General features: G+C 37.1%; 1 protein-coding gene and 2 non-coding genes across 7 annotated transcripts in view; all 3 read left to right on the top strand.

The window, feature by feature from the left end:
- The window catches only part of LOC113038417 (collagen alpha-1(XXIII) chain-like), a 112,500-nt gene extending 89,187 nt beyond the window's left edge, over positions 1-23,313 (top strand). For 4 of the 5 annotated variants that reach the window (XM_026195804.1, XM_026195807.1, XM_026195806.1 and 1 more), the window contains 15 exons: positions 33-95; positions 236-271; positions 373-438; positions 511-546; positions 646-690; positions 761-850; positions 1,927-1,980; positions 2,064-2,120; positions 2,253-2,279; positions 2,368-2,436; positions 2,515-2,577; positions 2,676-2,702; positions 2,778-2,831; positions 2,976-3,062; positions 22,184-23,313. In XM_026195804.1, the coding sequence (XP_026051589.1) occupies positions 33-95; positions 236-271; positions 373-438; positions 511-546; positions 646-690; positions 761-850; positions 1,927-1,980; positions 2,064-2,120; positions 2,253-2,279; positions 2,368-2,436; positions 2,515-2,577; positions 2,676-2,702; positions 2,778-2,831; positions 2,976-3,062; positions 22,184-22,228 (819 nt within the window). In that variant the 3' untranslated portion in view covers positions 22,229-23,313. The remainder of the gene's footprint in view (positions 1-32; positions 96-235; positions 272-372; positions 439-510; positions 547-645; positions 691-760; positions 851-1,926; positions 1,981-2,063; positions 2,121-2,252; positions 2,280-2,367; positions 2,437-2,514; positions 2,578-2,675; positions 2,703-2,777; positions 2,832-2,975; positions 3,063-22,183) is intronic. The other variant, XM_026195805.1, reaches the window with a different exon arrangement.
- Positions 23,314-24,358: 1,045 nt separating this feature from the next.
- On the top strand, positions 24,359-24,431 carry trnav-cac (transfer RNA valine (anticodon CAC)). Its single transcript has one exon. It is a non-coding gene; the product is annotated as a tRNA-Val (tRNA).
- An 878-nt stretch (positions 24,432-25,309) lies between these two features.
- trnav-aac (transfer RNA valine (anticodon AAC)) lies at positions 25,310-25,382 on the top strand. The gene has a single exon. It is a non-coding gene; the product is annotated as a tRNA-Val (tRNA).
- The last annotated feature ends 971 nt before the right edge of the window (positions 25,383-26,353 follow it).

Below are 26,353 nucleotides of genomic sequence, written 5' to 3' on the forward strand. Positions count from 1 at the left end.
CCTTAATTTTTATGCAGTTGTTTGGCATATAGGGGGATAATGGTGCTCCAGGTACTGAAGGGAAGAAAGGGACTGATGGATCCCCTGGCATGAAGGTGAGCTGTCTGTTGAAAAGCTGGTAATTCTAATAAGAATATGCAGTTATAGTGTTTATGAGATCTATGTAGTTTAATTTAGGTGTGTTTTACTGAGTAAGTGAACTTACTGAAACAATACAATAATCCTGATTCCTTAGGGTGAAAAGGGGGATAGTGGACATCCAGGACCCCAGGTGAATGTTTAACAGTCTTTTTTTTTTCCATTACATATTTCCTTTTGAACATCTTAGATTTGACATCTTGCTTTACCGTCGTTTCCATCTGTCTCTCTCAGGGAGAAAAAGGAGCCACTGGCTTCATAGAAAATGCTGATCTGGATGTTAGACTCAAAGCTCTACAGGTACATTTCAGTTAGAAAATCTGTTATCTCCAGGCATTACTTTTTGTATTGATATTTTCTTTGTACCAAAAGGGGCCTCCAGGACCTCCAGGAGAGCAAGGGCCAAAAGTGAGTTATACGTTTTCATTTAACTGCATTGTCACATACCAGTTAATATTGCTGCGACACATAACAGTCCGATATATCTCAAATATGTATTTGTAACAGGGAGAAATGGGCTTACATGGGGCACCAGGACCTGAAGGAAAGCAGGTTTGTTCATACGCAGTCTGATTATAGTTATACAAGTGTACTGTATTAAATAGCTTGATGTTTTTTCCAGGGTCATAAGGGAGATAAAGGTGATGCAGGAGAGCCTGGAGCAGCAGGAGCAAAAGGGGAAAAAGGGGAAATTGGACTGATAGGGCCTTCAGTGAGTATTACCAACATATTACATGAAGTGTCCTATGATTTCTGCGACATGAAAAATGCGGACAGAATCACAGAATTCAGTCATAAAAATGGAATTCACAGTTTAACGTGGAATGTCAAAGAATTTGTCACATTTTGAATGAATTAATCAAAAGTATGTCATTACACTTAAAACAAATTGCAATATGGACTAGTATCAGTAAATATTAAGCCACAAAAGTCACATTTAAATATGAATCCTGCATGTTCTGTATGTTTCTTTCATTGAATGGACGTGCACTTTCATTGACTACACACATACTGAAGCGTGCGTGATGCTCACAGTGATTTCAGCATCTGCCATCTCACTAAATGAGGACATAAACACATGAACAACATCTACAGAAACACTCTGAGAGTCACTTCTTGAGCATTTAACTCAAGTGAAACTAGCGTCATATCACATACACAGAACTGTAAAGGTATTCACAGCAACCCATCAAAATAAAAGTCTGGTTTGATTTTAAGACATTATGCCTATTACTATTTTTCAGTAGAATGTACATAGCCTACTACAGTACTACTACTAAAATGAAACAAACTTTACTTTTTAAGGAATAATCACACAACATTTCTTCCATGTTTTAATTTTAATAGTAAATCCCCTATGTTTGCCAAAAAATAAGGTTTGCTTGATATTCAATAATTCAAAGATAAATAAAATTCTTAAGGCTGCTTTAAGAATTTAAAAATATATAATACATATAGCTGTTTTATGCATTCGAATAATTAGACATGCTAAAACAGAATCTGGTACATTTCATGGGGCACTAAACATGTCATTTTTGTTAAACTATTAATAAATGGATATGAAAACGCACCAGTTTCATGATTTAATTAATTAGACATGCTTTTTGATTAATACAAATTAATTTAACTATTAAAAATTAGTCAAAAAAAAAATTTTAAACCAGAAAAATTGGAATTTCGAGAAAAAATACGGAATTTAGGAAACAACCAAAACGAAACCCTTTACATATCATGTTTACTGCAACTTTATAAGGATATGATACATGTTTAATTGTTATGGCATTTCAGGGTGAAGCAGGGCAAAAGGGAGATAAAGGAGACTCTAGGTTTGAGGACAATATGGTGAGTTTAAAATGCATACCTATATGAAAATACCATGTCATCCAGATGTAACTTAACTGAATTAATCTTGATAACTCTTGTAGGCCCAGATTATCTCTTTGCCTGGCCCACCAGGGCCACCTGGACCTCCTGGACCTGCCGTAAGTAAAACAGTTTATACTTCATAGACTTAAAAATAAAAAATAAGTTTCTGTTAAGGAAAAATAAACTTTTTGTTAAGGAAAGTTAAGCATATTTACCCCCCCCCCCCTCCCTCCATTCATTCCTTTCAGGGATATCATGGATTGGCTGGACCCAAGGTGAGACTGGGAAGCACTGTTGAAACTTCATGTTCATAGCAGATTAAATATTTAACATCAGTCTAACACAAATGTAAATATAACATAGGGAGAGCCTGGTGAAGCAGTTAAAGGAGAAAAGGGCGATGCTGGAGAGAAAGGTCCACCTGGGCAGCGGGTAAGTTTTGCTGCAAAAAAACAATATGCAGAAACCACATCAAGACTGGGTTGATACTATTCTGCTACTTGTGCTTAGGGTCTTCAAGGCTTTCCAGGGTCTAATGGCTTGATAGGCCTGCCAGGTGCAAAAGGTGAAAAGGTCAGTGTTTTGTACACCTTAAACAAGTTAATAGGGCCTAAAATGACTACAAATAACCTGTTAATGTTGTTTCTTTAACATTATGGTTTGTTTTTAAGGGGAAACAAGGTGAACCAGGTTTAGATGTAAGTAATCATTATGGTGTTAGTTATGTAAGTATATGACGTCATTCCTTTTTGAACATGACTCTCCTGTGACAGGGTTTCCCAGGACTTCAAGGAGAAAAGGGGGACAGAGGAGACAAGGGGGAAAAGGTTAATGATTTTTGTGTTTTATATTAAATATATGGTATATTATTTTAAACACAATTCTTAATGCTGTACGAGTGCAACCTCACCACTTTTTCTCAAAACATACCTCTTCTCTTTCAACATGCTCTTCTTTATTTCAACATGCAGGGTGACAGAGGTTCAATAGGGAAAAAAGGTCTGAAAGGACAGAAGGGAGAGCAGGGACCTCCAGGACTTGATCAGCCTTGTCCTGTGGTATGTCTTGAAATCATGTGAATGCTATGTTTTTTTTTTTTGTTTTTTTTTTTTTTTACATGCTTTTTAAAAAAAAGACAGGGCAAAGTCAGCTTCATGTGTATGTACTGAAAGAATTTACTACAACTAAAATTTGACATGGATGGGTTTCACTGACAGGACTCCAGTGGGTATATAGAACATGGTGGGGAGGCAGGGGCTCCATCAGATGCCCCCTGCCCTTTGGTACAGTATTTAATTGTTTTTCTTGTGTGTGTGTGCCCATATCATTTCGATGTTTCCATCCTGGTGCTCAGGGTTCCCTTGTCCACAACCATGAGATCTGACTCTCAGGATGGCTTGGCATAGAACAGAGCTTCTTTTTTTATAAATTCTAATAATCCAAAGTTTGCCCCATACACAAATGAATTCTAACATACAGAACTGCAGATTTTTTAAAACTGACAACTGTGAAGTGTTAAAAGGATAGTTCACCTTCAGTTGCTGGTCCTCATTAACTTCCATAGTATGGGAAAAAACACTAAAGTCAATGTAGACAAACTGAAGTTGAACTATGGAGAGTTCTATGGGCTCTATGGAGAAGCATGGTTAAGCATATTCTGCCCAAGCCATTAAACAGACATCATCAGAGAAGGACTGCCATTGCAGAGAACCAGCAAATGATCCGATTTTGATTAATAATTACCAAAAAAAATTTTTTTTCAGTGGATTAATTTGTATTAACAGATTAATTGTTCACTTTAAGAGAAACTGTACATTTTTAGATTTTTTTTATGCATACTTTAAGGAAGCATCTTGTCAACACCAACTCACCTATCGGTAAGCCCCTCCCCTCTAATGCAGATGAGCCAATGGGAGTCGAGTATTAGTTGAACGAGGAGCGGAACTCAGACATCTTTACGTTTCTGCACCATATAGAATCATTGGAAGATCCGAAGCTTTCCTTCAGAAAACTAAAAAACGATGGGATTTGGTGTTTCCTAATTTAATGCATGAACAGTGTTTATCCTGCATGTTATTATCTGCATGATGACCATAACATAAGGCTTCTCCCGCTTGCATTTTGATCTTCCAAATTAATATTATTAATAAATTTAGTTACCCACCATATGCATTTTAAAATCTTTTACATATCCCTCCATTACACATTTAATTCCCACTTTAACAGTGGTCCTTCTGTGTCCAAAATTGTTCAAGAACATCTTGTAACAAGGTTTTCAGTAGGCGTTATTATTAAGCAAAGCTTTTTGCTGAAATATCCACAACATATAAGATTCGAATCAGATGCATGTGAATGTTCCATTCATTACATTAGTAACAACAGACTCCTGGTGCATTGTTCCAGAATCAAACCATCAATGTTTGAAAAAGTTAATGAGAAAACAACTTTTGTCAAGATCATGAGATAAATTAATCACAAGAAAACAATAATCCATGGCCCATATGGGACTTCGGTAGCACTTTATTTTACAGTCCTGTACATAGTACATACTATGTACTTATTATAGTAATTACAATAACTATGTAATAACTAGGTACTAACCCTGAACCTACCCCTAAACCTAACCCTACCCCATGTAGTTACCCTGTATTACCAGAACCTTCTTAGATAAATACACTGTAAGTACACTATAAGTACATGTTAGTACACGTACTGTAAAATAAAGTGCAACCGGGACTTCTGTATTTTTCATTCTCACTAATCACTAATAGGCTAGTGACAAATGGTCAAAAAGTGCTTTAGTTTTTGAGATACCCCTACCGGAGGTAGAACTAAACCCAACAATGTTTTTCCTCATCTCTAAGGTCTCCCATATATGAAATGGATTCTTGGCTAAAAATAATTTACTGCTAAGATTGTTAAATTAACTGATATTGTTATACACCCCAAAACCAATAAAGGACTAAAATATAGCCTGTCCGAATGGGAGTTAAGGCATATAAACTAATGCAGATCAATCACACAAGCTCTGAGTGCTTTGAAACTTGACATGTTTGTAGTCAGGAAGTTGATTCAATTACTAGAAAAGACTGGATGTAAATAACGTTATGTATGGAATAAATAGAGACATGTAAACACACCTAAAATAAGCGGACATGCACAAATTTTATATCTATGCAGAATGTTTTCATTTGCTTTGTGCTTGCTTTGCCTGGGATTATTATAGAAACACATATGATGGCTTGTTGGAAAGGTGGGGTTGTGCTGAATCCAGCAATACCAAATATTTAAATATAGCATGACAAATAGGAGTGTTCTGTCACTCAATGTATGAGGTGTTCAAAATGAATGAAAATAGAACACTGACATAATTTAGTCTAAAGCCCAATCAGTGGTGAGAAGAATGTTGACAAATTCATTGTTTCTGCAAAGTAACTTACATTAAGTAAGTGCTGATCTATATTTATGATACATTTAATAATGATAAATTTCATAAGGCTCAGTATACTATAAAATTCATATGAAACACAGATCCAATTGAAGGTTAATATTGGAATGGAACACCTTTATTAAAATATCGTCGCTGTCGGGCGGAAACCTCGCATGTCCAAATTTGGTCAATTTCATATTTTTTCACAAATCGATGCTATTGGTCAGTCCCCACGTGGTTCTATCATTTTCTAAAGTGTTGAAAATAGATTGAGAGCAAATCTCTTAACTCCATCGGACACTTCAACTGTCTGAGAATCCTCGTAACTCAACCTCTTCTTCACTCCGGTGCAGGAACTTACGTGGCATTTTGTGTCCTCAGGATTTAAAGTCGCAACGATTGAGAAATCCTCGTCGAGCAACACGTAAAGCAAGCTTTAACTCTGATTTTATCGGTGTTAAACTATGATATCAGTTATTTATGTATTTTAAAATGTCTACTTATTATACGTGTGCATAGAAGTTTTAAAATGTATCTAATTTCTAATTCTACGTGTATTGAATTCAATGTTTTGGATACCAGCATTAAATTATTGTTTTTATTATTTTACTGACTCGAAGTTCGCACTGTGCATGTAAAATACCCCAAGTAGGCTAACAGGTTTTATTTATGGGAGAAAAACGGTCTTTCTACTGGCGCCATGTAAGCCTATCTTTGCATAACTCAGTTTTTTATTTTTCACAATAGCGAATGAAAATAGTTAGGTTAGATACATTTGAGTAGGCTTGTTTTGTTAAAAATCGATAGCTGTAATGCTTCGGTGCAGAAGGAAGCCTGTGAACCACTCAAGGTAAGTTTGCATGCAGATTAGGCTAATTCCCACCTATTACAGCCTAGTCACCACATCATTTTTGTTCTGCTTCACTTTTATTGCTCTTAAACGTTTAAAATGGAGTTTAGGAAGATGTATGTAACCACAGTTAGCTTTGGTTAACTATTGAAGCCTTTTCTCTTGCCAAAAGGTTCAACGTGACCGCCGACTTTGTTTGCGGCAGATTAATTTCCGCCTTCATTTTTAGATTTTTCCTATTGAATGTTTACTGTGAACTGTGACGTAAGCAGTTTCCAGCTCACCACGACCTTGGTACGAGCTACCATGCCCTTGGCAGTATAAAACCATCTTGTTCCATCAAATCACTGTAGTGAGTCAGGAGTTGGAATTGCGAGTATTGAAAACGATCAGGATTTTAGCATCTATTTAGCATTGCATTTATATAGTTATTTAGATGATTTCGTGTAGCCTATGTCGTTAATTAGCATAGTTGTTAGTGTAACATTAGTATTGTTAGAAGCATAGTTAGTTAGTAGCATAGCATTGCATCAGTTAGGATAGCTTAAAGTTAGCATAGATTTATTTACAGTGGTCAGGATGGTACGTACACTTGAAAATTAGGCGCCAGTGATTGCATGCACTTGGCCTGAAAGACTGCGAGTTCCCACCCAGAGCTGGAGTGTGCAAACTGCATTTTATGCGGGATTGCTTCTCCAACGCAATGGAGGTGGAAATGGGCTTCTCCACACAGCTAACGCTGAAAAGCGATGCAGTGCCTTACTCGGAGACTGGCCCCATTCTCTCTTGCACGGCTGCTTCGCCAGCATCGTCGGATGCCGATCGCAATGCGGGAGTCAAGACCGAAGTTTGAGCCAGCGGCTTGAATTGATATGGCTCAGGCCCTGGCCCTGTGTCCACAGACACCTCGACATCCTCCACTTCAGGTGAAAGTGGGGGAGAAAAGTCCTCTACTTCAAATGAATGCTCTGTTACAAAGCTACTTGTGTCACTAGAGTCAATCTCCATTTTAGCGACTCTAACAGCAGCTGTCAATTAATCCGTCACTGCGGATCTCAGATTCACGCCCCACCTGCTCACCCTCGCTCTAGGTTCATCCCCTCTATCTCCGCTGTGCTCTGCCCACTTTTCAGCATTTTCCAAATATTGCTAGTGGGTGGAGTCAGGCTCTGACCAGGGGTTTAGTTACCCTTTAAAGCCTTATCTCTTGTCAAAAGGCTCGACGCGACCGCAGACTTAATGAACACTGCTGGCAGCAGCGACGTCTGTGTCCGTATCATTCTTATCAATGAGAGCGTAACCTCGTATCTCCCCGCTCCCAAGTCATAAATCTTGTATGTCTGATTAAACATGATTTTGAGGAAACTTTGTGTTAATGTTGGTATACAACAGTTTATGATTGCAATATAAGGTATAATACCAACTTTTACGATACAATGTTTGATACAGAAGATAATGGAAACTGCGGAGCAGAGGCAGAATCCCTTTGATCTTGATATCAAGTTGCAAGTGGTCAGGTTGCATCTGAGAAAGTTGCAAAAGAGCTCTCAAGCTTCCTCCAAGATGGTGCGAAGCACAATGCCATCTTTATGGAACAACGTCTGGCAAAATCAAAAAAGAACAAAGAGCTTCTGGGAGCCAGAAAAAATAAACCAGTGTGCAACCTTCAAGGACATGAAAACATCAGTTGGAGTCAGCATATCTAGAAAGGTCCACATGGAATCAGACTTGTTTTTTTGAAGATTACTGGCTGTCTCCAAACAAAGAGAGGTGTCCATGGAAACTGTGATGTCTCACGAACTCGCAGCTGTCCCACCCTCTTTGTTTTTTGATGATGGAAGCATGAAGAAGACAACAAAAGCTGACCTGGCCAGGAAACTCGATGCTTTTGTTGAAGAGACACAGCAGCTACCAAATGTTAAATGTCAATGTCAATGTCAATTTTATTTATATAGCACCATTTCCACAACACATGGTTGACCAAAGTGCTTTTCATATAACACACACCACATTTGCACAGTAAAGATAAAAGTAAAAGTTAAAAATTAAATTTAAAGTTAAAAAGTACCACAACCATTTAAAATAATTTATAAGAAATAAAAAACTATAAATAAAATAATGGTAAAACACAGTGCTTCAGCCAGAAATGAAAGCTTTGTCAAACAGATAGGTTTTTAATCTTGACTTAAAAATGAACACAGAGGGAGCTAATCGAATAGAAGAGGGCAACTCATTCCAAAGTCTTGGGGCGATAGATGAAAACGCACGATCGCCCCTGGACTTCAGCCTTGTCTTTGGTGTAAACAATAGTCTCTGGTTTGATGACCGGAGAGATCTTGTTTCACTGCGTTCAATTAAAAGTTCAGATATATACGAAGGGGCCATACCATGTAGTGACTTAAACACGATTAATACAATTTTAAAATCAACTCTATAGCGTACAGGCAACCAGTGTAAAGACTGTAAAACTGGAGTGATATGATCCCGCTTACGAGCCCTGGTCAGAAATCTTGCTGCTGCGTTCTGAACCAGCTGTAAACGAGAAAGAGCTGTTTGACTAATCCCAGCGTACAGTGAGTTACAGTAATCTAATCTGGAGGTAATGAAAGCATGTATCACTTTTTCAAGGTTTTTAAAAGATAGGAAAGGTTTTACTTTAGCAAGAAGCCGCAGTTGGAAAAAGGAAGATTTAACCACAGTATTAATCTGTCTTTCAAAATTCATTTGCTCATCGAATACAACACCCACATTTTTTACATGTTGCTTAACATACGGTGATAACTCACCCAGATTTGGAATTGTAGAAGTCACAGACACAGAGGGTTTAAAAACAATCAATTCTGTTTTGCTCTCATTGAAATTTAAAAAGTTTAGAGACAACCATTTCTTTACATCACTCAAACAAAGCAATAGTGCATTCAGTCCATCCAGTGCATTCCGTTTTAGAGGCAGATAAACTTGTGTATCGTCCGCATAGCAATGGAACGATAGCCCATACTTTCTGAAAATAGAGCCAAGAGGGAGCATATAGAGAGAAAAAAGAAAGGGAGCTAAAATTGATCCTTGAGGAACTCCACTGGTTATCGCAGCTTTACTTGAGGTATGATCTCCTAACTTCACTGAAAAGGTCCTATTTGTCAGATAGGATCTAAACCACTGCAGGGCACTGCCAGTAATGCCAGCACAATATTCCAGTCGATCGAGAAGTACAGCGTGATCGACAGTATCAAATGCAGCGGTGAGATCTAAAAGGAGTAAAACCGCATAATTACCTGAGTCACATGTTAACAGTATATCATTTGAAACTTTCAGCAGTGCAGTCTCAGTAGAGTGATGTTTTCTAAACCCAGATTGGAAAACCTCAAAGATCAAATTTTCAGCCATAAAAGATTGTATTTGATCAAGAACTGATTTCTCAATAATTTTTGAAATGAAGGACAAATTAGAGATGGGCCTAAAATTTGTCAGAATAGTAGGATCCATACCCTGTTTTTTAAGCAGAGGGCGAACAGTTGCATGTTTAAGCGACTCTGGAAAAGTACCTGTTTGTAAACAGTGATTTATCAAAGACAGAAGATTTTGAACAACCACATCTATAACTTGCTTAAAGAAGAGAGGGGGCATTACATCAGTTGGGGAACCAGATGCTTTCAGGTGATCCACTATTTCTATCAGATGGTTATCTGTAATAGGACTAAAACAACTAAAGACAGCAGTACATCTAGAGAGAGTTGAAGGGTCAGATGAAACTGGGTTTAGCCCCATTCTTAAGTCATGTGTCTTCTGTACAAAGAAACAAAGAAAGTCTTCACAGGAAACTAATGACACTTCTATATCAAGACCAGTGGAGGGGTTGATGGTGGAATTTATAACATTAAACAGAGTTTTCGGTTTATGACAATTCTTGTTTATAATGTCTGTGAAATAAATCGATCTTGCCGTTTTCACTGCTTTCTGATATTGAGTTAGTGAGTCTCTGAACATTTGCATTGAAACCTGAAGTCTGTCCTTCCTCCATTTTCGTTCAAATCTTCTGCAAATACGCCTAAGAGTACGAGTTGTGTCATTAAGCCAAGGCTCAGATTTTGGTTTATGGAGATGAGACTTTAAAGGTGCCACTTGGTCTAGAGCATAAACACAGGTGGAGTTAAAACTGTGAAGTAGTTCTTCAGCACTTGAATCGGTGTTTAGAATGTCATTTTGTAGCAAACCTTCACTAAAGGCTGAGCGAAAAGCTTCTCTGGTAGCTGATGTGATAAGCCGAGACTGGCGAGCCGAATACATCGGCGTAACAGTTTTGTTAAAAGATGGAAACGTAAACATAATAGTCTTGTGGTCAGAGAAACCATTTTCACACACCTCTAGTTCATTCAGAGAGCAGCCGTAAGTTAGCACTAAATCCAGTGTATGGCCATGCTGATGAGTGGGTACACTGATCTGAAGCATCAGATCAAATGCATTTAGCAGATTGATAAATTCCTTTGCTAAGGAATCTGCTGCACAACAGACATGAACATTAAAGTCCCCAACAATCATTAGTTTGTCATATTTTGCAATGAAATCTCCCAAAAAGTCAGCAAAATCCTTCAGAAAATTCGAATTAGGTTTTGGGGGACGATAAATCAGTGCAAACAGAACAGGGTCGCATAGCTCCAGAGTAAACAACTGTAACTCAAAGCTTTGGTATTCCTTTGAAACTACAGGACGGCAGGAAAAAATGTCTTTATAAATAGAGGCCAGACCACCACCTCGTCCCGTTGTACGCGGTGAATTTAAGAACAGAGAGTTTGACGGAACCATTTCAGAAAAGGCACTAATATCCCCCGGAGTAATCCATGTTTCAGTCAAAAAGAGAAGGTCTAGGTGGCGAGTAGAGAAAAAGTCATTTATAATGAAAGAACCATCAGCATATATCATTGATGCCATGGATCTTCTTCAAAGTCTCAATGATTCAGCTTTTCAAATGTTCAATGACCTGGGTGAGTGTGTCTTGAAAAAGACCGCAACTTTAATGGGAAAGGAAGGTAACAGCTGTGTTGTTATAGTGTTTGATAGATATGACCACCAACACTCAATCAAAGATCTTGAAAGACAAAGAAGAGGCACCAAGATGGGCATCCTTGCACCAACCTGGATGAGCTGAGGTACACACTAGCATCTACCATAGATTTGTCAGCAGCAAATCTACCCCCAACAGAAGATGGCTTTCCAGCAACATGTGCTGAGAGCCATGTACCAAACAGCAGTGTGGCGTCACAGCCACCTGGTCAAACCTTTTCTCTGGAACCCAGTTGGTAAGAGGATGGAGGCTCAGAGAAGATGGGTGCATTAAATCTGTGATGTTCCAGAAGGCACCAGCACCTAAAGGAGTTAGAGACCTCACCCACCTCTACTGTAAAGACAGAAACTGCACTGATGCCACCAAATATCAGTGTATTTCAGTGGGCTTGACCTGCACAGAGTTTTGCTCTTGCCCTTTCCCAGACTGTCCAGATATGACCCACTTTGTCAATGATGACAATGTGGATGAGAGACAGTGGTGTGTTGCAGTTGTAACATCAGGGGGGGTTGACCCCAGGATGGTCCAAGAGGGTCTGGCTGCAGGCTGGCACTTGGATTCTCAGACTTGCACTCTCAGACACTTGCACTTCCACTAGTGACATCTTTTGCAGTCTTTATTTTTTATTTTGTTGAATTTTTTATTACTTTTTGTTTGAATTTCCCAACATTTTATAACAGTAGCCAGGTGCTGAAGACAAGAAAAAAGAAACTAAATTACAATGTCACTTGCAATCGCTACTTGCACTCTCTGCTACCTGTGACATCACTTGCATTCGACACAAATTGTGCGTGTTGCCAATGGAGACAAGACACTGTGGTGCTGATTAAATGATTAAAACTAATTTAGTACTATAATGTACAGGGTCCTGCAAGAAAAAGGCAAGACTGGCAAATCCGTGGCCAGAACAGCAGAATATGAACGTTTGCGCAAAGTCTCTCGCTAAGTGTAGAAAAATACAGTTAACATGGCTTAATATATTAAGATGCTATTAAATTATCAAATTAAATATACAGTTCATTAATATAATGAATATGTATATAGTATTTTCCTCACATACCGCAAAATGTGGCATAACGGACTAAGATGATAAAGGCCAAACTCAATATGATTCTCTGCATTATTAAAATACATAACTAATAGGTACAGGCAAGCACGTGAGCCCAGAATAAACGCAACATCAAAGTTTCACATTAAGCATTTTTCCATATAGAATAAACGGTCTACAACTCGTTTATATCACTGTACTCGTCTACTTGCCTGTACAGAGTTGATCCTTTTTAAAATCACTTAATGCATTTCATAATGCACGTACATATTTTCTGGTCTATATACATTGAGTAAACAACAAAAGACATATAGGCTAGGCCTACTGAATTGTCTTTATCATCTTAGTCTGTTATTAGGGCATATCAAAGGGATAGTACACCCAAAAATCATAATTATGTTATTAATAAACTCACCCTCATGTCATTCCAAACCAGTAAGACCTCCATTTATCTTCGGAACACAGTTTACGATATTTTAGATTTAGTCCGAGAGCTCTCAGTCCCTCCATTGAAGCTATGTGTATGGTCTACTGTTCATGTCCAGAAAGGTAAGAAAACATCATCAAAGTATTCCATGTCACATCAGAGGGTCAGTTAGAATATTTTGAAGCATCGAAAATACATTTTGGTTCACAAATAGCAAAAACTACGATTTTATTCAGCATTGTCTTCTCTTCCGTGTCTGTTGTGAGAGAGTTCAAAACAAAGCAGTTTGTGATCTCTGGTTCATGAACGAATCATTCGATGTAACCAGATCTTTTTGTACCAGTTCACCAAATCGAACTTAATCATTTTAATCTAGTGATCGACCGATGTATCTGTTTACCGATATTTTTCCCGATATTTAAGCATTTTTCCATAATCGGGTATCGGTTTTGTAATATCGGATTCGCCGATTTACGGCGCCATCTTGTTGGACGTTTTGAGATTTCCGCCATAGCAGCCCAGGCGTCTGAGGAGATCAGTTAACAACAACTCAGTGCACAGGTAAAGTATATGTTCTACTTGGTTTGCTTTAATTAATCAACTTTATTTAACATAACAGACATGCACAAATGAGATCTGAGACATAAATTCCTGATATAGTTAATTTATGCAACTTGTTTCTAAACAATTGAGACGAAATCATTGAGTCACGTAGTGTAATTCGTCATGTCCTGTTCCAATAAAGACGTAACTTTACATGAATTAAATAAAACAGACATGAATGAGTGCATGTTGAAAATAAAAGCGCTGAATTTAATTCTCTATCTGTTGTATTTGCTCACCATTAGTCTAGAAGAAAAAGTTCGTGCAACTGACGGATGATCAGGATGCTTAAGAACGTCCCTGAATGAAACCTTTGACAAAATTATTTTTTTTAAACACCCTAGATTATATTATCATTTACTACATAACCATTATTTCGCTAATACACATATAAATATAGCCTACCGCTTTGTGGAAATTTTATTATTTATTATCTCCATGCGCGATCGCGGTTGATTGAGTTATAGTCAAACAGCACTTTGTCAGTTGGCATTTCATGATCTAACGTTAGATTGAATCTAGATCATAAAATGCCAACTGACAAGTGCTGTTTAACTTTATATAGTCTCGGAAAAAAAAGTTTGTTCATATTGCTCAGCACCTGAATGGGTTGATGATCAGGAAGCCTCACTTGCAAGCATGGCCACTGCATGACATTTTTGACACGATTATCTCGTTTAAACCCCCTAAATTATATAATCATTTGATTTACTACATAACCATTATTTAGTTAATACAAATCTAAATAAATGCCGCTCTGTGGAAATTATTTATTATCTCCACACGCGATCGCGGTTGAGTTTAATTTGTTTTGTGTAAATGCATAGATAAGTTACAGCACTTTGTCAGAAAGCATTTCATGATCTAGACCGACAAACATAACAATTAATAACACTAGTTGGAAAATGAAATTATGTATGCTGTTTTGTTTGTTACTTTCCTGACAATGTTATATATTCCAGCTAATATTATTCAGTGAATTAAATTCCTCACTCTTAAACCTATTAAATGGCACATAAACCTTCTAAAACTGTTTAAAATAAATTACATTTCTGCAAAGGTGATATAACTCCCGTCATTTATTTTCTCCATTTTAAAACATTAGACTTTTAACATTTATTTTACCTATTGTTAACATTGTTGCTGATAATGCTTATAAATCATATGTATAATTTAGATATAAATTATATAATGTAATATATTTTTTATTGTAATTTGAAGATTTAATTTAACATGAAAAACTGCTAACTTTCAGCACTTTTTTTTAAGATGACTGAAAGGAGGAAAAATCAAAGTGAGGTATGGACTTACTTCACTCAGCCAATGGCAGGAGTAGCAGTTTGCAAAGAATGCCAAATGAATGTAAGCATGGGGTCAAAATCTACAACAACAAAAAATACCTCCAACATGTGGAACCACTTAAAGATACATCACTCAACTATCTTTGAAGAGGCAAAGAAAAAAAGAGATGCTGAAGAGGCAAAGACATCCAGCCACATTCAAGCATCTCTTCCTATGATGTTTGAAAAGCAGACAAAGTGGAAGACGGCTGATGTCCGCTCAAAAACACTGGACAGGATGATTACAGAAATGATAGCTACAGACAATCAGCCTTTCACCATGGTTCAAAATAAAGGCTTCCAGAGACTCATGGCAACTGCAGAACCAAGATATACTCTGAAGAGTGAGAAGTTCTATCGCACAGAGATGTTCCCCAGTATTCACAACAGTATCATTGAGAAGGTTAAAGCACTGCTTAAGCCTGATAACGCAGGTTATAACTTGGCTTTTACTACAGACTGCTGGTCCGGTACAACTGAATCCCTAATGAGCTTGACATGCCATTTCATTGATGATCAGTGGATTCGCAGACAAGTAATTCTAAACACAAAAGCAATGATGGGATCACACACTGGAGAGTACATTAGCAAGATGTTTTTGGGCATGCTGGAAGAATGGGACATTGACAAAGATAGAGTGGTTCTTGTTCTCAGGGACAGTGGTGCTAACATTGTTAAAGGTATGAGAATTGCTGAACTGCCTGACATGAGCTGCAGTGCCCACATATTACAGCTAGTGGTCAATGACGGCCTCAACTCACAAAGAGCTGTCCAAAATATCCTGTCAGTGCTGAAAAGCTGTGCTACACATTTTAATCATTCAGTACTAGCTAAACAGCGTTTAGCAGTGATCCAGCAGGATCTTGGGCTACCTGCACATGCCATCATTCAGGCTGTCCCTACCCGATGGAATTCCACCCTGCACATGCTGGTCAGGATGCAAGAGCAGAGAAGAGCTCTGAACATATATGCCAGTGAGCATAGTGGGTTCACTGGCCTGAGTGCTGATCAGTGGAGTATTGTCAGCAATCTTATTGAGACACTTTCTCCAGTGGAGGAGGTCACTCTTGAGATGAGTCACTATGAGAGTTCAGCATCATGCATCATCCCATCTGTCAAAGTTCTGAAGATGTTGCTTAGCAGTCAAGGTCCCTCCTCTCATGGGATTAAAACAATGAGACAGGAGATGCTGGAGAGTCTCACCCGACGGTTTGCAAAAGTGGAGGAGGTGAAATGTGCAGTCCTTGCCTGTCTTCTGGATCCAAGGTACAAGGCACATGCCTTTTCATCTGACACCACACTGTTGAATGCAAAAGTTTGGCTTGAGGAGGAGACAGAAACCTTAGAGCAAGACAACAACACACAAGGTGAAGGAACACAGTCAGATGATTCCAGCACAGTTTCAAAAAGGCACCGTACAGAAGAAACCCAGAAGAAACTGATTGATGAGATGTATGATACTCTGCTTGGTGCTACTAGTTCTGAAGTTGGTGGGTCTAGCCTTGAAAGAGAGCTTCAGCAGTACCTTTCAGAATCAGTGATTGATAGGAGGATGGGCAAGCCACTTGAATGGTGGAAACAAAATGAGAAAAGGTTCCCCATTCTTGCTCGTCTGTCAAGAAAGCCCAGTGAAAGAGTCTTCAGTGAAGTGGGAGCCATTTATGAAAACAAACGAAGCAGACTTACAGGGCAGAATGCTGAAAGACTCTGTTTTCTACACTACAACCTAGTTCTGCTTAACTGGGAGTATTAAGTTACACTACTAAATAAATATGCACTTCTAAATAGCCCCCCGCCCCCACCAATATGTTATTATAATTTTTGTGCTTTATTTTTTTACCTGTTTTTTTTTTTTTTTTTTTTACCTCAAAGCTTTTATTTTAAAACAAAGACACTTAGTAACAGTGCACTTTAATTTTTTGAACTCAGACCCCTCTATTTATTTGTGTATAAATATAAAGTTTTTTTTGTATGCAAGGAGGGAGTGATTGTTATAAATAAAATGGTTTGTTCAGCTCATTTGTTTTGTAATAATTGTCAAAAACAGAAGTATAACAGTAAATAAATATCGGTTCTGCATATCGGTTATCGGGTACATAAACATGCAAATAATCGTTATCGGTATCGGTTATAAAAAATCAATATCGGTCGATCACTATTTTAATCCACAAATGACTTAAGCGGTTAACTTTTTTAATATGGCTGACACTCCCTCTGAGCTCAAACAAACCAATATCCCGGAGTAATTCATTTACTCAAACAGTACACTGACTGAAGTGATGTGAAGAGAGAACTGAAGATGAACACCGAGCCGAGCCAGATAATGACTCGTTCACGAATCAAGAACCGGTTGCATCGGTTTTCGGATCACCAGTAGTTCTTTCGGACAGTTCGATTCAATAAACCGGTTGAAGAAAACGGTTCACCGTAATGACATCAATGGCGATGATTGCAAGCCTTCGGTTTACCCGCACTCATAACACTAGCACAGAATCAGTTCAGAATCAATCACCAAAAGAATCAGTTTGGTTCAGGCGCTCTGTGTGTCAGGCTGCTTCACGCTGAATCACATGCACAGTATCATCAGCTCCTCGGTTCACGAATCGGACACGTCTGACAGAAATGGTTCTTCACTTGAGAACGAGTCAGTCTATTGTTTGTTATCTGGCTCGGCTCGGTGTTCATCTTCAGTTCTCTCTTCACACAAGTTAACAGCTTAAGTCATCTGTGGATTAATGCTTATTGGAGATGCGAACCGTTTAAAACAATTCAGTTCAATTTGTTGAACTGGTTCAAAAATATCCGCTTACATCGAATGATTCGTTCGCGAACCAGATATGACAATCTGCTTTGTTTTGAACTCTCTCACAACAGACACTGAAGAGAAGATAATGATGAATAAAGTAATAATTTTTGCTATTTGTGGACCAAAATTTATTTTCGATGCTTCATAATATTCTAACTGAACCTTTGATGTCACATGGACTACTTTGATGATGTTTTTAAAATCTAAAATACGCTTAATGAAAGACTTTGTGTATTGCGTTCATATTCTGCTGTTCTGTGGCCACGGTCCGGGCTTGTCTTTTTCTTGCAGGACCCTGTACACATTATAGTAGTAGGCCTACTAATTTAGTTTTAATCATTCAATCACCACCACAGCGTCTTGTCTCCATTGGAAACATGCACGATTTGTGTCGATTGCAAGTGTAAGTGACATTGTAATTTAGTTTATTTTTTCTTGTCTTCACCACCTGGCTACTGTTGTAAAATGTTGAGAGATTCAAACAAAAAGTAATAAAAAAATTCAACAAAATAAAAAATAAAGACTGCAAGTGATGTCACTAGCGGAAGTGCAAGTGTCTGGGAGTGCAAGTGCAAGTCTGCAGCCAGACCCTTCTCGAATGGTGACCAAAAGCAGTTCATGTTTCAAATGGTTGCTGCTAGAAAACAAACTAAACAGCCTGAGAAGACAGGGCTCATTACCCCAAAGAGTGTTTGTTTGTTTAGTTAGATTGCAATTTGTTTTATTTAAGAGTAATTTAATTTGTATTGTGTGAAGTTAAGTTATAGTTTTATTAAAAAGGTGCCATATGAAATATTTCATTATTAGATGTATCTTATATTTGAATTTGTCAACATTCTTCTCACCACTGATAATGGGCTTTAGACTAAATTATGTCAGTGTTCCATTTTCATTCATTTTGAACACCTCATACATTGAGTGACAGAACACTCCAATTTGTAATGCTATATTTACATATTAAAATTAAAATATTTTTAGCCAAGAATCCATTTCATATATGGGAAGACCTTAGAGATGAGGAAAAACATTGTTGGGTTTAGTTCTACCTCCGGTAGGGGTATCTCAAAAATTCAGGGGCATTGTCACTAGCCTATAACTAGTTGGTAGATGGACATCTTGTTGACCAATTCTAACTCCAATTTAAGAAGATTAAATCTATGCCTTGCCTAATGAGAATATAGGTCACATCAAAGAAATAATCATAACCACCTGGCTTTGTGATCGTATGCATCTGAACTGTAGTGACAAAGTGAACATTTGCTGCCTTTCACATCCAGACTTGCTGCCAAAAAGTGTTTCTTTGTGGGTCAAGCACAAAGTATTCCTCAGTTTTTACCATAGACTGTATAAAAACATGAACACTAGTAGTGTCCATGACGTCAACCGTAGTTTTCTGAAGAGCGTTTTTTAAGCTTAAAGTAGGTGGAGGCAGCCATTGCCATCTTGGCAGCGAGTCACTGCATGGCACTCCTTGATCATCGAAAATGGGCAAAAAGACAGAAGATAGTTGCTGAAGCCATGCCCACCTATAACTCGACTGCAGTGTCAGCAGCGGCAATCCAACTGTCACTTAAGTGACCACGCCCTTAATTATGCAGAACTTTAAGGTTACATATAATTTAAATGGATGAGTTAAAAAAAAAAAATCACCCCCTCATAATGGTCATGAAGGGCAAAATTAGCTATATAGATCAACCATTTTTGTTCCAGGCTTTAAAAGTTTTTTTCTGCTGTAAAATTTTTGAAAAAAGCATTTTTACTTGGGGAGTCTATGGGATTGACTCCCTTTTGCAGCCAGTCTCTAGTGGCGAGTCAATAAATTGCAGTTTTAGTTACTTCCTTATTGGATACACGAGAGAGAGCCGGAGGTTGCCACTCTGTTTTTACACATACACAAGGGTTTCCTTCCAGTGGGCCTGATGCAAATTTAATCATGGGCATAGGTTTAGGGGGGGACGCTAGGTACTAGTCCCTGTCAATATTTTGAGATGACAAATTTGTCCCCACCAATATTTAGCAAGCTCCTTTGAACTGCTATTTGGATCTTTTCTTAATAAAACATTTGGTTGTTCAGCATTACACAGTCTCAGATTTTTTTTTTTTTTTTTTTTTGAGAGTGCATTTTTGAGATTATACAGTTATACTAAATCACCATTAAATCACTGGTATCTTACAACAAAAAAATCCCGGTCCGGGGGGTTATGGGGGTGTCCCCACCAAAGCTGGGACCAAACCTACACCCATGAATTTAATCACCAGAATAGAACGACCATACTGGACACACACCATGCAATTTTTGTTACCGCACATGCTTTGTTAGCACATGCCAACTGAATTTGTTTTGTACTAAACAGTTGGGCCGTTGTTTCACAGTAGAAAGCAAAACTAAAAGGACCGAACAATATTAACTAAATACTGGCAATAACAACAGATATCAGCATTGAAAAGAGCTTGTTTTAGAGAGATATGAGATAGCGCAACTTTACTTTACAGAGTACGATGTTTTTATGAATAACTTTTGGGGAAAATAGAGCAGCACAACATAAAGCTTTCTATGCAAACAAAAACAAGGTATACTTTGGGCTTCAGTGTGCTTCCTTTAGACACACATAATCATTGGTGGCAGGTTTCAACTGTGAGCAAGTGTGCTGAACACGTTCTGAAAAAGTGAAGCCAAAACATTTCCCAGGTTCCCCAGGTGGCTGGACCCAATCTAAGTCATAAACCCCATTTGTAATTAGGGTTGGGTATCGAAGACCGGTTCCATTTTATAACCGGTTCCAAATTTCCAAGAACCGGGTATTCGATAAGACGCGTGCATTTAGATTCTGCTTAACAATTCCTGCGTTCACATTTCAATTTGATTAAAAACGATTAAGTGCAGGAACTGAAAGAATTTGTGTGCAGTGCACATGAAGCGCAAGCGCGTGCACAAAGAGAATTAATTAATCTTTATTTTATTTATAAAATTTAATTACAGTTTCTGAACCTGAAACTTTGTTTAGCTGCTATGATATTTGTTTTTTTTTTTTAAGCACAGGCGAAATTTGTCTTGCAGTGTTTTGTTGGCTGCAGATTTTTGCTCATGTTATTCAGCTGCAAACAGAATGCTTTGTAAAAAGTAAACATGTTTGACATCTAAATATTTGACTTAATTTTTTTAATATTAGATTTTTTATCTTATTGGAATCAAAATTAGGAATCGATAAGCAGAATCGGAATCGGAATTGGAATGAATAAAATTCAAATGATACCCAACCCTATTTGTCATCTAGTAGGACATGAGAGAAAAAATATATACACTTCTAATATTGATGGCTTACGTCATTTTAGGTAGTTCTTATCATGCTGATGTATGTTCAAGTGTTAATTTGACTCTGATTCTTTTTCGCAAGATGACAAAGGGACCATACTGAGATTTTTTGCCTTCACCTTTCTATAGTCCCAGGGCTCTAGACTCATTCTTCCCATTGGTCATGCTGGTCTGACTAACTTTCTCATTTGGTTGCACCAGCACGTTTATTTTTTTATTTTGCAACAACATGCTAATGGATAGTTTTTCTGTTATCATAGTTTATTGTTACAGTATATGCTAACAGAAGCAGGATTAAAGTTGGGTTAGGTATCTTTTTTTACTTCTAAAGCCAAAACAATATATATATTTGTATATGTTAAGGAAACATGTTATGTTTACACAGCTGTTTCTCTGAAAAATAATGCTATCACATTTGACAGCCACCTTTGTGGTCATGCTGACAAAGCACTCTGCCTGAAGAGACTGGCAGGCAATTTTTAGTACATCAGTGAAATCTGACTCCTTTCGTCAACGAAGACGAGATATGGTATGGTAACTGCAGTGGATGGATTGACTACCAAAACGTGAACAAACGATCTGAAACAATGGCCTCAGCACCCAAAAGGGTGTGGATAAGGTGACCAGACATCCCGTATTTCCTGGGAGTGACAATTTGTTTTTCAAAATTTGAAATTATATATATTTCATATATTGTATATGAACTACTATACTTTTTATAAGTTGCCACCTTTTGACTAATGTTAAAGGGGTAGTTCACCAAAAAATGAAAATTGTCATCATTTATTCTAAAATGATTTTTCCAAATTCAATCCTTGATTCAAATTTCTAATAAACTTAATTGATTTGGTCTAAAGAGAGAAGAATGAATGACTATTTTTGTTTGAAAAACTTGACTAAAAGTAATGACTTAAAGATGACAAAAATGACTGTTTGTGGACTAAAACTATGAAAGACTCAAATGACTAAAATATGACTAAGACTATTATCTTGAGACGAAAATGCTTAAAGACTAAGACTAAATCAAGAATGCTTGTCAAAAGTAACACTGTCCTGATGCACTGTGCTGTGGCACTGCAGTGCGTGCTGTATGAAGCATAACAGATGCTTTGGAGCAGAGCAGACCATGCACTCACAAAAATGTGACCATATCAAATTTTAACTCACATTCTCAAAAAATGGCTGCAGTCTAGAACCCCACAGTCCATCTTTTTTAGAGTTTATGTGTGTTAGCCCCTCTTTACTCAACACTCCATCAGTAAGAGTTCTTGGGCATCACTGATTTCCTTCTCTCTATTTGCAGGGGCGTGATGGGCTGCCCATAGCAGGATGCTGGCATAAGGTATAATTATGTATGTGATATGAAGAAACTATGAGTCCTGCCATAATAGTAGGGATATTGCATTATGACTGCAGTAACTGCTTCCTTTTTGTGTCTTCTAACAGTTTTCTCCTATTGCTCTCTTGCAGTAATGACTAACCTGGAGCATGGAGTTTGTACATATTGATATATATTTTGCAAGTAACATTGGCTTTTTCTTCCAATTTTTTAGTCATTTCTTATTTAATAAACTGGGTTTTCATATGGGAGCCCCTGAAAACAATGTCTATATCACTGCATTAACAAAGAGAGGCTCTCCACTGTCACAATAATAAGTGTAGAAAAGCAATGAAATGGGAATCATAGGTGCTGTGACTGTACTTATATTGAGAAGAGACATGAACTTGCTTGTGGATGCACAGAGAATGCTGCTGCTGACCTTAATGAGAGAAAATAACCCTGAACTTTCTAACAGACTGACCACTGTGTCTGCAAATAATTACTTCTTCCCTGGCTAACTTTCATGGGTGCCATTTGAAACAACCAACCCGATCCTTTGTTCACTAAAAGTTTGCTTTAAAATGAAGATGCTTCAGCGCAGGGTGGCAAATCAAAGCACTCATCTCAGCCCTTAAGGACACTGAATGGGCTACATGGAGTTTGTTTCCAGTGAAAGGGCTCACCTTGTACTACAGGAAGGGACACAATGTGGACGTTGCACTGGATTTGTACTGGTGTACATATGGACAAATCGGTACTCAGGAAACTCTTTTCACTTGGTCTGTAGGAAACAACTTTTGCTCCATTTCTCCATAAAATACACTTGTGGAGTGGTGGGAAAAACTGGTAACTGGTATCATGTACAGTTGTCATAAGTCTTATCTGTTTACAAGATCCCTCATAAACTATTACAACTTTGGTCTTTTAGCCTATTCATTGTTTTGTGGGATTGTCCATCCTCAATGAGCATTATATGAAGTGTGTGTAAATAAAATGTATTATTTTTACATTTAAAGGCTAATATGACTTATTGTATGAATAACTGTATCCATTGTTTTATGTTTAGTTGCTTTCCCATCACTCGGTTAAAATAAAAAACATTTTTAACTCTCTTTAACCCTATTTTTAACTTTACACAAGTACATCAATGCACTTTACACAAGTACAAGTACATCAAAGTAAATATTTTAGTCTCACAAGTCAGTAGCTGCATCCCAAATGATGCTCTATACACTATGCACTTATGCATGCAATCAGCCATTTAGTGTATTAATTATAAAGTTATATAAAGTTATTTTGTCATTCATAATTAGTCTGGTAGACCCTCCCTTTTCAAAAGGAACCGTAAGATGTATGTTTTTTAAAGAAGTCTCTTCTGCTCACCAAGCCTGCATTTATTTGATCCAAAGGACAGCAAAAACAGTACAAGTTTAAAATAATTGTACAATTTAAAAAACTGCTTTCAATTTGAATGTATTTTAAATTTATTTGATTTCAAAGCTACATTTTCAGCATCTTTACCAGTCTTCAGAAATCATTCTAATATGCTGATTTGCTGTTCAAAAAAACATTTATTATTTTTGTTTTTATGTTGAAAACATGAGTAGATTCTTTTCAGGTTTCTTTAATAAAAAGTTCAGAAGAACAGAATTTTGAAAGTGTTTTAAATTATGATAATAAGTTCCCAATAATACATATTCTTGAACCACAAAACTGAAGGATATCATATTACTCTGAAGACTGTGGTATTGATGTTGAAAATTAAACTTTGATCACAGGAATAAATTACATTTAGTTTAGTTTAGTTCAGAATTGTAATCGCTATATGAGTCAAAAAAAAAATTGATACGCAGTTTATCCAGAATCGTGTAGCTCAAGACTAGTTAAATTAATTTTGGAGTACCAAAATCTGAAGAATTCCAGTTTTTTACATTTCGCAAGCCCTGGAACATTGATGTGTGTGAAGTTAACACTAGCACCCCCTTGAGTACTGAGGTGTGCGACTCCCACAAAAACACACATATGGAATGTTAAGAGATCAAAGAATACTGACTTAACAGAGTTTAGCTATATTGCCAAATATTAATATTTGCATTCATGTGTAAAGTATTTTTATGGCCTAAGATGAGACCATATGCAAAACAGCACACACATGGAGTTTCCGTAGTGTAGTGGTTATCACGTTCGCCTCACACGCGAAAGGTCCCCGGTTCGAAACCGGGCGGAAACAAGTTCTTTTTATTTTTAGCTGTTATCTTACTGTCTATCTTTACTGATATTTAATAGTACAGTGTGTGTCAAAATTTTTAAAACACATTTTTTGGTCATTTTAAATAAGCCTCTTAGGTGCACCAGGGCTGCATTTATTTGCTCAAAAATACAGTTAAAAAAAAAAAAAAAAAACTTTTGTTTAAAATAGTATTACAGTTTAAAATAGCTGTTTTCACAGCTATGCAATTTTGAAGAAAAATGCGATATGCAATGCGATAATGCTTAAAGTGCCACATGGTCAGATGAAACCGTTTTACTCAGCTGTTGTAAGGTCAGTTTTATGAACTTATATAACTTACATAACTATAACTAAATATATGGTTATTTGCATGCATGTATGTACCAAGAGTTCCTGTAACACCACAACAAATTTGTTGTGTTTGCACACTTTTGAGTTTTGAATAAAGCTCATTCTGATTTTAATACTACTATGATATGTTTCACTTTTTGTGAGAAGAAAGCACCCCTACAACAACTTCTGAAAGTGAGTGGTAGTGGTAGTGTTTTACTCTGTTTCACTTTTTGTGATAAGAAAGCACCCCTACAACAACAACTGGAAGTGAGTGGTAGTGTTTTACTCTAGCATTACATAAAATACCATTTTAACATTAATGTAATCATTTTAACATGAGTTTAGGAATTTAATAATAATAATAATAACTGCTTAGTATTTACTCTATGAATTCAACATGCACTGATTCTTATTTAAGCTACAAACGTTGTTAAGATAAGAGCATTGAGTAAATGATTTTCTTTGTCTTTTCTTTTCCTTTGTCGAGGCACAACATTGAGATGACAAATAATACCCATAATCCTTTGCCAGAGTGCAGGATCAAGGTTTCCGTAGTGTAGTGGTTATCACGTTCGCCTAACACGCGAAAGGTCCCCGGTTCGAAACCGGGCGGAAACAGCCTTTTCTCCCCCCCACTTCACAAAATACTAATCACACAAAGAAAATCCAGTTAAATACATAAACTTTTAAACAAAACATCAACAGGTAACATAAAAACCCATTTTCACTCTATCCCTATCCAAATGTTTTATAAATAAATCATTAAATATAAATTTTTGTTACTAAAATTTTAACTAGGACAACAATCAAGTATTATCTTAAAACAGAAAAAGAAAGAAAATGAAAAAAAGAAAGAAAGAAAGAAAGAAAGAAAGAAAGAAAGAAGGAAAGGGCACACAGTTGGGACTTCTATATGAACACAGACCAGGACTTTTATTCTGAAATCACCATAGGTACTGCAGAACAAGGACTTGGAAAAACATTTTCATGCTAAAGGCTTCATACTACACCTGCATGTAATCCAAATATGCCTGGTTTTAACTACGGGGATTATCAGGTAAATGTTACTTAAATTTATGTTGCATGTATGTGATCTAATGTAGCCTCTATATATGTTTAGAGATTTACAGATTTCAGCTGCATCTCTGTATGAAGCTAATAAAGCAGTCAATTCTGTTCTTTGGTAAAAGGTTTTTTCAAACTACGTTTATATTATAAAAATATTTGGAAATGTTTCATGGCTATTAGCTTTGTATCAGTGGCTTTGGCTCTATTTTGAGAATTCATTCGCATTCTGCCATTAATCTATTTTAAAGTTTTACTTCTATAGAGTGTTTCAGTATTTTGTCATTCCTATTACATACTGTATTCACTTACGATTATGCCGATTTTAATATTGATGGAAGTCTCACTGGAACATGAAAGATTATTTGTTTTTAATTAATTTTGGTTGAATGTATTTGGAATCAACTGTAGGCAACTGTACTCCACAGCCCTCTCACAGCCTGTTGTTAAACAGATGTGTCGCCTTAGTGGCGCAAAAACTCGTATGAGGATGTTTGCAAGGTACCAGCTGAAGTGCAGCAAGG

This window comes from Carassius auratus, chromosome 21 (genome assembly GCF_003368295.1).
Source record: "Carassius auratus strain Wakin chromosome 21, ASM336829v1, whole genome shotgun sequence".
NCBI classification, from domain to species: domain Eukaryota; kingdom Metazoa; phylum Chordata; class Actinopteri; order Cypriniformes; family Cyprinidae; genus Carassius; species Carassius auratus.